We start from the raw sequence: 12,599 nt of genomic DNA, 5'->3' as shown, positions 1-12,599 counted from the left end.
AATTTTAGGTCTAATGTGTTAATACAAAACATCAAAATGAAAAAATAACTGTACAGTCACACATGTGAGGTAGTGTTGAAAAAATGACACCAAACAAGGCAACAGTTTTTAAGGTCAAATATAAAGGTAAAATCCAAAACAACTTTACTGGTACTTGTCCTCTGTCAGGATTGACTAAGTTTATAATGTCTGAGGAAAAAACATGTAAATATGGTAAAATAAGTCAAATTTCTGTCCTCAGGTAGGTTTAATCTCGAAACTTGTGTACCTGTTGCTATTAGCAGTTGAGTGTAAACTCAGGGTAACTGTCTTGCTTTTTTGTTGAACTGAACTGATGTGCAGATCAACAGACCAGACTGTTGGTGAGTGTACAGAAGGGGCAATGAATCAATGTACTTTTCTGAACATGAGCAGTTTTAGGACAACATTTGTCATTCTAAATTTTCAGTTACTTTCAAGTGTGTTCAGTGTGAACCATCAGTACAAGCAGATAAGGCCACGAGATTAGGGCTGTAACGATGCAGGTATCGAAGCTGAAATCGCAACTCTCAGATCCACGAACCTGTCTCGTGCCTTCAGTCCAGATCAAGCCCTATGAGCTGTAAGTACCACATTTAACACCACAGCAGTCGTTCGCCAATTCTTCGACATTGTTCGTTCACACAGAGCGAAACACTGCTGTAAAGATGAACCGCTGCATAATTCACACAGAAAGCCGGCGCTGCAGCTCCTAAAGAAACGTGGCGGCACACGTCATGATGATGACGTGTGTGTGTTTTCAAGGGGTTTCCCCGGTGTCTGCCCTGTCAATCAAAACAAGATGGAGGCTGTCTTCCTGGGTAAAGTTCACTGAAGTCTCGGTCTGGAGGGCTGACCGTCGCAGAGATTTTTTTTCATTATAAACACTTGGTGAGTTAAAAGGTTTTTTGGCTGGTGACAGACGCTGTTTATCAGGCATAAATGTGGCGAGGAGTCGGTAGGACACTTCTCCACGTACAGCTGCGGTATTTTGCCTTGTTGCCAAAGATGGTTACAGTTATTACGTTACCTTTGTTTGGTTCTGTAACGTTGCTTTATGGAACATTTCTCTGTATTAAGTTGAGTGAGGGATCTGTGCAGTTAACAGACCATCCGATAGACACACCCTCCACAGTACTGCCCCTCTGATACTATCAGACAAGTGTCATATACCTAAGTTATTGAAATGTTACATAAATAACATTTTTAATCAAAAAAAGAAAACCGTGGGTCAAAAACCGTGATACAAACAGAATTGTGAGTTTGGTGTATCGTTACAGCCCTACGTGAGATGTAATAATGGAAACTCTTTGATGATAGGCACCACTGAGAAGTCATAAAAGCTGTCCTGTGTTTTGGAATGACAGGCTCATATGTGGACTACACTGGCACCAGCACAAGCAACAAAAGTGAAGCAAACATGGAGCACAGTGATTCGCAAGGGAGCAATGATACCATCAAGATTACACCTCAGTTTGCTCCTCACTTCAAGCCAAAGGTAAATCAATTCTTCCTCATTTTAAACATTGAAATATTGGCTAAAGTAAATAAAAATAACAGATATAGATGAAGAAAACACGTTTCTGTGATAAAAGTTTTCCTATTTTTCTTTCAGGGAGACCCATTAAGGACTCTGCCTCTGTCCAGAGGGGGCAGTGTTGAGAGTCTGCCTGCACGAACACAGTGCCTGGCATCATCTGACAGCAAAAGAATGAGTGCTGACCTGTCAGAGCTGGAGCCCAAGATGCCATTTGCACCTGCAGGTATAGCCAGGCATTACACAGCACAAACACACAATAGCAGAGCAGAAGAGAAGCTATACAAAGGAAGACTGGCATGCTCATATGATTTTTGCTATTTATTTTGTACAGTACCTACTTAGAAAATTTGTACAGGAAAGGCATGTAGTATTTTTTTCTCCAGAAGTTTTTATTTTTTATTTTTTTATTCCTCATATGAACCCATCCAGATGCCCCTGAACACAGAGGCATGTCAAACCTAGCTTTCAAAATCCCTACTTTAAAGCCTCAAAGAGAAGGCAGCAACCTCACTAGTGCTGTCATGCTGGAACAGAACCTCAGGATTTTGGATAGGAGCACAGAGCATATGTCAGAGTTTTTGTTGTTTTCAGATTTCACTGCAACTTTAAAAAATAGAGTTTCTGTAATTTGAGCACTAACACCAGCTCTTAGATTGCTTTGTTGAACTATTTGTGTATCCAAACAGCATTGGAGCTGAATGCCTGCTGTTGTTTGTGCTGAGAAAAGTAGTGCAGTGGCTTCCGACAGTCTGCGCAGTGCCACTCCACAGCGTCTGGAATGACTGGGTGCATGCTGCCCTTGCACGTACAATGTATGCTCTGCATGTGTGCAGCCCTCATTATCAGTCCAGCTGTGGGCCACCAGTCTGTGTTAGTCTGCATCTGCATGCTTGTGTCCGCAGCTGTACGTGTGTGTGTATGTGTGTGTTTTCGCAGCACGCCCCCAGTATAAACGAGGCCACCGTAAAACGGCATCATTCGGCACCATTCTGGATGTCCCCAAGATCGTCGTCACAGGTATAATGAGACCACTGGGCTTCCTGGTGACCGGGTGGAGCTAGCTTTGCTGAGCCCGTGGGTTGCAGTGCTCTGACATGGTCCCTCTCCTGTGTGTCACTCCATATGATACCAACCCCAGAAGATTCAGTCATATTACATTTGTTGCTTGTCTTGAGGCCTTTACAAACTGTAGATGAGTAAAACAAACAATATGAAATTACTTTCCTGCAGACATTTGGCATTAAAAATTATTCATACCATCAGCAGCACAAATTTGTGTTTAGTGTTTCATAAGCTCCAATATGCAAACTCTAGACCATCAGGACTGACAGAAAAACAGTGGCAGTCTGAGAGGGCTCCAGGCTCTGTTATGTTGCACTGCAGCAGACACAGAGAGAGGTCGCATGATTGGTTAATGTCTTTGTTTACTGTGTGAAAAAGCTCTAATTTACCATGTTCTGAAAAGAATTATGTTGCTTTTTCACTGCGTAATATTTGCTATGTGAAAGTATGTTTGACAAATACAACACTTGGAAACTAATGGACATGCAAATTAATCACACAAATCAGCACCCATAGTATATAAACACCTTTAGCGCTGTCTGTAATTTAAAAAAAAAAAAAAAAAAGGCTAGAATTAGCTAATCTTGGAGTAACACACATCAGAGTTGCCTTATGTCTCTCTTTATTCTGTGAATTGCAGTTGGCAGAAGCAGAACATGAGTTAATATTCTCATCTGGTGTCACTTTTTAAAACCCAAATGTAGTTCAATCTGGACCCGTTTCCTAAGACGATGGGTATTTCTATAAACTGTTGAAATAACAACACATCTTAAGCTGGGTACAGGAAATCCAATCAGTATATTGCATCAGATCAGGTGACACAGATGAGATAAGCTTCCTAACTCATGGTCCTGTCCTTTCTGCTAACTCTCTGGCTTGGCTGCAGCAGATGGGTAGCAGGAGAAAGTCAGTACACCAGTTCTCTGCATTTGAGCTTGCCCTTGCCTTTCATGCATAGAGGACATAGAGAAAGCATGACAGTTTTTTCTCCCCCTCTTGCTCTCTTTACATCCATTAACTTTGAAAAAGTCATTTTGATTAATTTCTCTCACATTGAGGGTCAGAGCTATTATTACAAGTAGAGATATGGATGAAAGGAATGGGGACAGCTCAGGATGTCAAGAAAAGCTTCTATTTTGGAGCCTTGTGTGACATGTTGAATGAGTGGTTAATTTAATCTGGTGACAAAGGGAGTCAGCTGGTGTATGTGGTTAAAGATAGGGAACTTATGATTGCATATACATACATATATACATATATTCATGTCTAGTATGTACCTCGGTAGGGGTAATGACACAAGACAGTGCGAAGGGATGAAAAGAAAAATCAGCACATATGTCAGTAAGAAGCCAGATTTTTTGGGCTGATGACAATATCGATACAATATCAATATCAGTATGTTGGGCAATACAGATACATTTTTGATCCCACAAATGCAGTTGTCAAATGACAGAATCAAAAATCTGTGACAGAGGTAGGGTGTATTACAGTTCAACAATAAACTTTAACTTTGAAATGACATCAGTGCGTTAATACACCAAACTTCTGTTTCAGTTTAATTATTTAATTTTTTCCCAAGCAACCTTCTCCGCATAATAGACTCGGAAAAGAGAGCTGGAGGTGGAAACAATTGTAAACCATACAGCTTCCTTACCTCTGATGTAAGATCAGGAGAAGGAGGATAATGGTTGAATTAATACATTTGACACCAACCATGATATTTGCAAATCCTCCATACACCTTACTGTGACACGGCTCTGCTGGATACTCACAAGCTGACTGTCAACTAGGGGTTAGCAAGTCCCTCCTAATCAGCTTCTGTACTATCAACAATTCAGATATTTAAGTGAAACAAAAGGCAAAATGATTAAGGGGGAATGTCCTGCCATCCTGGGTGAGAGCGGCTGTCAGGGATGTGGATAAAACCTGGACAACAGCAGATAGTGTGTAATGAACCAAAGACATATCAAAGCTTGATTCACTAATGTCACACACAGTTTATGTCCATTCCATTGCTTTTTTGCCCAGTGTCATTTACAGGGAAACCATAAAGCTTCCAGATTGCTCTATATGACAGTGACAAATTGAAGCTTTTGCTTTTTATCTGCGTTAACACTCAATATCTGAGTTGTATGTCCATAGACTCATCAGAATGGGAATTTTTATCAAGAAGACAATCAATTCAAGTCAGCATACTTATTTGTCTCTCAAGGCACAACTTGAGGCAAGCTAGTTTTCAAATATAAGTGCACATATACACACTTTATATACATATAAAATACAATCTATAAATACAATTTGACAATGTTGAAAACAAAAACATGGCAAAGGCCCTTTGTCAAAAAGTTTCTGTGCATGTGCAACCATCAAATACACTTCTGATCAAAATTTTAAGACCAGTTAAAAATGGCAAGAATTTACATTTTGCACTGTTGGATCTTAAAAAGGTTCTAAGTAGAGTTTCAAAATGCAAAAAGAAGAAATGGGAGTGACACACAAAAAAAATGAGTAAGCAATTTATTGAAAACAAAAATTAAACTGAAATAGGCTGTTCATCAGCTGATCAAAAGTTTAAGACCATAGCTCAAAAAAACCCTGAAACCCCCCTAAAATAGAAACAAACATTTCAAAAAACAACTCAGTAATGAGTAGCTTCACCGTTCTTGTTGATCACTTCAAAAGTTTGTTTGGCATGCTTGATGCCAGTGTTTCCAGGAGGCTAGTGGGAACGTTGCTCAAAGTGGTGAAGATGGCTTCACGTAGGGCATCCACTGTCTGCAACTGATGTCCATTTTTGTAAACTTCCCTTGCCATCCATCCCCAAATGTTCTCAGTTGGATTTAGATCAGGGGAACACACAGGATGGTTATTTCTCTGGAAGAAGTTGTGTCAGGTGGGCATTGTGAAGTACAGCGTTGTCCTGTTGAAAAACCCAGTCATTACCACACAGACGAGGGCCCTCAGTCATGAGGGATGCTCTCTGCAACATCTCCACATAGCCAGCCGCCGTTTGATGCCCCTGCACAACCTGAAGCTCCATTGTTCCATTGAAGGAAAAAGCACCCCAGATCATGATGGGCGCCCCCTCCACTGTGCCCTGTAGAAAACATCTCAAGTGGGATCTCCTTGTCATGCCAGTAACGTTGGAAGCAATCAGGACCATCAAGGTCAAATTTTTTCTCATCAGAGAATAAAACTTTCTTCCACCTTTCGATGTCCCATTTTTGGTGCTCTCTTGCAAAGTCCAAACGGGCAATTTTGTGGCGTTGAAGGATATGAGGCCTTTGAAGAAATTTTTTGTTCTTACAGCCCTTCTCTCGCAGATGCCGTCTGATGGTTATTGGGCTGAAGTCAGCACTAGTAATGGCCTTAATTTGGGACGAGGATCGTCCCGTGTCTTGAAGGACAGCCAACTGGATCCTCCGGCTTAGCGCCGGGGAAATTTTTTTGGGGTCTACCACTTGACTTTTTTTTCCATAACCCTCAGGATCTTTTAAGAAATTCAAAATGACTGTCTTGCCGCGTCCAACCTTAGCAGCGATGGCGGGTTGCAAGAGGCCTAGCTTATGCAGCTCAACAATCCGACCTCGTTCAACGAGAGAAAGCTTTTTGTCTTTTGCCATCAGGAGGTCATGACAGTGTGAATGCCTGACAGAAAATGACATTGAATCCACATTTTTGCACAGATTTTGGCTTATAAAGGCTGTGGTCTTAAACTTTTGATCAGCTGATGAACCGCCTATTTCAGTTTAATTGTTGTTATCAATAATTTTCTTACTCAAATTTGTTTTTGTGTCACTCCCATTTTTTCTTTTTGCATTTTGAAACTCTACTTAGAACCTTTTTAAGATCCAACAGTGCAAAATGTAAATTCTTGCCATTTTTCAACTGGTCTTAAAATTTTGATCACAAGTGTATATAATGCATCAGTTCTGTCTCACTGCCAAAGCTTTCCAGGTAGGTTTCACACTTTGGACTTTATGTTCTTCACACACCAGACAAAGTTCATAAGAGCATATCACCAGGTTAATGGAAGAGAGTCGCATACCGAACAAATCATCCTATACTGAATAGCTATCCATTCACAAATGTATGTTCTGTTACACCTCTGCTATCAAGTAGCAATAGTAAATTGTTCCTCCAAGGCTAGAATTGGCAACCACATTTGTTACTTATTTGTACAAATTTCAGTAACACTGCTTATATTCAGTTGTAAAAGGATACATTTAGAAATCATTAGATTTGGTTCAGTCTAGTGATAAGCTACAGTTGCAGCAGACTTTCTCTCAGGACATTACAACAACAAAAGATACAGAAAAGTAAGATCCAAATAGTTCTTTGTGTTGTCATTGGAATTCTTTTTTATTAAGTGGGCTTCCGTTCTTGTTGTGTCTTCATTGTGCCATAGGTGCTTGTAGTCAGCCCAGACCAGATAAACCCAGGCATCTGTGTTAGTACTGAAGTGTGAGAAGGTGTGATCAATTGATCAATTCCAGGTCATGTAAAGTTTGGATATGCACACATTATGAAAAACCTCTGTGCAGTCCTGATACACAAGACTTAGTCCTGTTGCAGCTTGCTATTATGTGAACCTTGTATTGCAATTTTTTATTTATTTTATGTCAGTGTGTGTTTGGGCATTAGCTTAACCATTGTACAGTGTAAAATGGAATTAAGTTATTAAATTATTCTCAGTAACTTTCGAGAAGTTTACATTTTGGATAAGCAACTATGACTTTATTTGGTTTTAGATTGCAAGTGAAGTCAACATTCCTCTTATTGAGCAACAATCAGTGTGCTTGATACTGAACAAATCAAAATCTTCAAATCCTGTGATAGCTTTTGGAACTAAAAAATGCCCAAAAAATTAGGATATCATAATGTTGGAACGTAAGAAACGTCATTGATTGGGAAAAAGATTGGGAAACTACTGTTTACTTCATGTACGTTGTTAAAATCAACACACTCAGAGAATAACTTTGTAAGATATGGCCACAAGCATTCCAGAAAGGAAAGATAGAAAATTGTAAACAAAGTGTGAAGAAACAGACTGATGTTATTCAAAGACATCTCTGTACTGTGTTGCAGAGATAGCTACTGAAGTTAGTACCTCAAGGTATGGTCTGATAGCACCTGTAGTTTCAGGTGGAAGATGTATGCCCACAGCCAGTTTGCTGAATTACTCCACTCTCTTAACGTTGTCTGCAATAAAGGAACAAAACAAAGTAATAGAATATCAAATATGGAACAGTTGGATATCTATTTCCTTACTAACCGTAAAAAGTACAACTGTCTATTTTCTTAATTAACTTGTCATTTTTCTTCTGAACTAAGATGAGCGTAACTACATTATTGACTCATAAAACACACTTCATTCAAACTCAAAGTAAACTAAATAAAACTGACAATTCACAGTGTGAAATATCACAGCTTGTTTTCACCCACTGCTGATGTCCACTTCTATGTCCCACCTCATACCTCTCCTGTCCCTGCCTGCTGTGTTTTCTCATTCCTGGAGTCGCAGTCCTGGTCAGAACCGCTGTAAATCAACTCTGGATTATTTAATCTGTCTTTTCCATCGGTCTTTGAGGCTGTCTTCAGTCAGGGTTTGGCTTAGCAAGCTACAGCAAAGCACAGCTAGCAAAGAGCAGCAGTTGTCTGTCACTCTTGTGATATGTTGCACCCTTTATTTTAGGAGCTACTTTCAATTTCTGGCATATTTTACAAATTACAACTTTAAATTACTCTCTCCCAATTTTTTGATGATGGAGTGTGAGATAAATAGGCTACTAAAAACTTTCAAGGATGTGAGGGCTGCAGGGCTGTCAAAAGCTTATAATTCACAACACCTGTCATGACATGGAGACATGATGACTGTAAAGACTATGTTCAAGTTCTTTTGAAGCAAATAGAGCATTCATTTTTATATTTTTTGACTGCAGCTGCACTACAGGTGAGATATTGGGGATGTTGTTGTTAATCTTGGCAGCAGATGTACATTACCTGCAAGTTACCATGGCTTCATAACCTGCTGATTACCTGAACCATCCTGTCAGTGCAAACCCTTGACATTACTGGCTCAGCTGTTGTGTGGATATGTTGGGTCTTATGTGATGTGTATGTGTGTGTGTGTTTTTGTTTGTTGTGCATTGTCAGTGGATCTGGGAAATTTTAGTGCTGTGGTCACTTTCCAACCACACATGTTGCCAGGCCAGGATATTGGGGGTTAAATCAGTGCAGATGTCCCAGTGTGGTTTTGATATTCCTCAAGTATACAACGGCACTAGCCTCCCACCATCACCTTTCACAAACTCTGCTGGGTCTCATTCCTCCCCCTCTCTGTCTATCTTGTCAACAGCCTCATGTGAACCTCAGAGACGTCGGTCAGTGCAGGATCTGCCAGGCATTGGCACAGAGTCCAGCCAGGTAAGAAACAGCCAGACACTAGAAAGTGGCAGAGGGTTTGTGAGTTTGATTCATTGATATATTCATTCATATTTGAGTTTTTGGTTGCATTATAAAATGTGGGTTCAAAAAACTATTGTTTGCTAGCTTGTTCAAGCCTACTAGATATCCAGCAGCCATCAGCTAGCTGTTGGTGAGCTTCTGGATAGCATATTTGAACAGACAAGGGCCCGTATTCTTAGGTTAAAAGTAGCTCCCAACAGGCGAATTTAGGAGCAACTCTTAAAAATAATGGGTGTGTCAGTCATAACTTTAGGACTCCTAATTTTTGAAAATAAAAGTTATTCACAAAACATTTTAGGCCTAAAAGTAGCACCTAAGTCTGGGAGACCTTAGTGGTAGTCCAGAGGACTCCTAACTCGCTAAGACCTATTCACAGCCGAATGTTTTGGAGATGCTAAATGACAGGGAATTATTAAAACGATGTCGGATGGACCACGAAGGGATTGAAGTTGTGGTTGAGTTGGTGAGGGACGCAGTAACTTCCCCAACCACCCGAAACAATCCAATAACGGAGGAGTTAAAGTGTTTGGCAACGCTCCGGTATTTGGCTATGGGGAAAATGCAACTCTTCGCACAGGATTAGTGTTACCTGGGGACCTCAAGTGATTTAGAAATTATCCCACCACGTCTGTGTTTCGTGCGGCGCATTCGCACAGGATAAACAAAGTCTGTGTTTTAACTCGAATTTACGGACATTACCCCCGGGGTCGATCGCACCGGAGCCCTTGCTGGAGCAGCACAACAGTTAGATATGGATATATTTAATATAATAACTGGTGAGCCTGTTGAAAGATAGAAAAATGTTCCTTGACCGGGAAGAAGGCAGAAAAAAAGGTGTGGGAAACACAAAAAACCTTAAGAAAAACATAAAACAACCCCAAATCACAGAGATGCCGATTTCACATGGGACCAGTATGATCACATGACCTCTCGTGCGAATACGTCTTTTGTCAATCGGAAAAACAGTTGCATTCCATCAAAACACAAATTGTCTTTGATGCGTGTTACAATATACTGGAGATTGTTGCGAAATGGACGCAGCTTTTCAAGCAAATGCCACTTTTATTGGCAATTCACGTTTTTCATCGCAATCTTCTAATTCGTAATTTTTGTCCGAAGCGTTTTTGTCTGGGGGGTTGCACTTTATTCTCCTCATAAATACATGTCTTTATCCAGTATCTTTTCATAGGCTTTGTCATGGGCTTGTAGGCAGCTTCCTTATTTCACTTCATGCATTGCGCAGCCTAAATAACTTTTTAATGGGCTGCCCTGTCACTCAACAACCAATCACCGTTGTCACCGCTTGTAAGTGCGCCCTAATAAAATGTCATCCATAGCAACAGAGAGGTACTTCTAGTTTAGGAGTTCAATATTTTCAGTCATATTTTCGGTCACAATTACTGTAAAAATATAAACATGGTGATTGCCTGACAATAGTGTCCTGTTCACTACTGAAAGAAAATGATAGAGAGGTTACCTGGTTTTAATGGCAGTTCTCTGGGTAGATGCACAGTATCTTTTGTCAAACTCGCATCACAAATGGAATAACAGTGTGAAAACAAACAGCAGTTAATGAGGAGAAGGTAGTGAAGGAACATGTTCAGCCTGATCACAAATAGCCCATTAAACATGCGTACTAGAAACTGGTTTATCCTTCTGCTAACTTGAAAGGTGATAAAACAATTTCATTGTGTAGCTCTTTTAAACTTTTACACATGTAATGGACTTATTGGATCAAATTCAGATGTGTTTGTAACACTCAGAAAAATGTATCCATGTTTTACAATTGCTTCTTTCAAAATGTAAGTCTGTGGGGTTTTACAGCTCAGTGCTCTTCCTTTAGGCTTGAACATATTGACCAGGTCAAAAACATATATTAGTCAACATGTCAACATTGGTCAGTTACTTCTTGTGCTGCTTATTTGTCATGACCGCTGCTTCCAAAATGTTGGCTGTCTTTTGATTGACTTGTAAACTACAGCTAACAGCAGAAGTTTTTTTTTTACTTAAACTCTGTGCTCCTGCCAGGCCAGCTGTCAGTCAAACATGTACAGGGGTCCACCCACTCACAGACTTGGAGATTAGAGGAGCCTTTCTGATATATATAGACGTTTTTCACAGCAAGAAGGCACATTTTTGGTGATTTGAATTTTACTTAAAATGGGAGCTATACACAGAACACACTATACACTTAATCAATAAATAATGCTAGGTGAAGAGTTAGACTCTAGCACACCCCTACTGAAGGGGTTTATTTCTCCTCTCCTTATGAGCTCTATATTTGCTACTCTCATTCTTTCCTCCTGTGAAGCTTTGTGGATGTTTGATTGATACTGTCTTTCAAAAGAATGTGATGCATTCTTTGTCAATCCTTAGGGAGGAGGTGTCATAGAATTTGACATGTGTTTGATATGTCAGCTGCAAGAATATGAAGACAGAGGTGTTGGAACAGCCAAGTGCTCCCTCCTCAAACACACATGGCTTCAAATAAGCTCCTGAGCTTGAAGCATTTCTCCGGCTTTCCCAAACAGTTGTTTCCATTTGTTTAGTAGTTAACCCACAGATCTGTGCAGTTTAAAGTTCATTTAGAGTTCACTATTAACAATCCACTGTTTCTAAAGAAGATAAAGTGCACTGCCTCTGGGATCAACCTGACTCCCAGACTCCAAGTGATGAGACAGGACCATTGATCATGGAGTTGTTTGTGTGGATTTGCTTGGTAACCATCTTGATGCTTTGAATCCCATGTTGGGTTCTAGAGAGATACTCTGAAATGTGTCGGTAACATATGATAAACCTCAGATTTGATGGTATGTGTTGTTCTACCACTGCATACAAATTAATATGTTTGCATTTTGGTAATGTAATATTCAAATTTTACATTGTTTGAACTGGATATTTGGCTCGAGACAGATTTTTAGTTTAAGACAGATTAAAGTGTTGTCTAACTTGTCTACATGTTGTTCATGTTTGACGTTACTCAAACCTGCAGGCCACCAGCTTCACATGTTATTACCAGGGAATGCTGGTTGCTCATAATATCTCTGCTTTGTTGACACGTTTACCTTGAGTTTTATACTGAACATTCATTTAGATCCGCAGTGAGCACCAGCATCAGAGGCATTCAGTCATACCTTCAACTAAAAATGAACCCACTCCTTCTGACCAATCACAAGTAATAATTCTCAGCGGCCATGGAATAATTAATCCAATAAATGGCATCCTGTAGGCAGTAAAAGTGTTTGTTGAAGAAACAAGAAATGTAGATGTGCAGTCACTGACACTGTCATTGGGCTGTCAGTTTTGTACTGAAAGTTAATGATTTATTTCAAGAGTATAAAAGAAAGCCATTTAAAAATTGGGCTCTCTTGGTCTCAGGACCAGGTTAGCGGACGTAAAACTGCATTAGGGCTGCACAATAAATCGAAACATTATCAAAATCTCAATATGGCCAAAAGCAATATCCAAATCAGAAATGATGAAGGTGAAATGTACAGTATCTATACATTCA

General features: G+C 39.9%; 1 protein-coding gene across 4 annotated transcripts in view; it reads left to right on the top strand.

The window, feature by feature from the left end:
• The window catches only part of map3k7 (mitogen-activated protein kinase kinase kinase 7), a 28,904-nt gene that overhangs the window by 11,078 nt on the left and 5,227 nt on the right, over window positions 1–12,599 (top strand). For 2 of the 4 annotated variants that reach the window (XM_037086108.1, XM_037086109.1), the window contains exons 11-14: window positions 1,386–1,516; window positions 1,634–1,781; window positions 2,495–2,575; window positions 8,979–9,046. In XM_037086108.1, the coding sequence (XP_036942003.1) occupies window positions 1,386–1,516; window positions 1,634–1,781; window positions 2,495–2,575; window positions 8,979–9,046 (428 nt within the window). Of the gene's footprint in view, window positions 1–792; window positions 910–1,385; window positions 1,517–1,633; window positions 1,782–2,494; window positions 2,576–8,978; window positions 9,047–12,599 lie in introns of those variants that run through there. The other 2 variants (XM_037086111.1, XM_037086110.1) reach the window with 2 other exon arrangements.

This window comes from Acanthopagrus latus, chromosome 22, assembly GCF_904848185.1.
Source record: "Acanthopagrus latus isolate v.2019 chromosome 22, fAcaLat1.1, whole genome shotgun sequence".
Lineage (NCBI taxonomy): Eukaryota > Metazoa > Chordata > Actinopteri > Spariformes > Sparidae > Acanthopagrus > Acanthopagrus latus.
The sequence above is the reverse complement of the archived record's forward strand: the minus strand, read 5'-3'. Positions and strand labels throughout refer to the sequence as shown.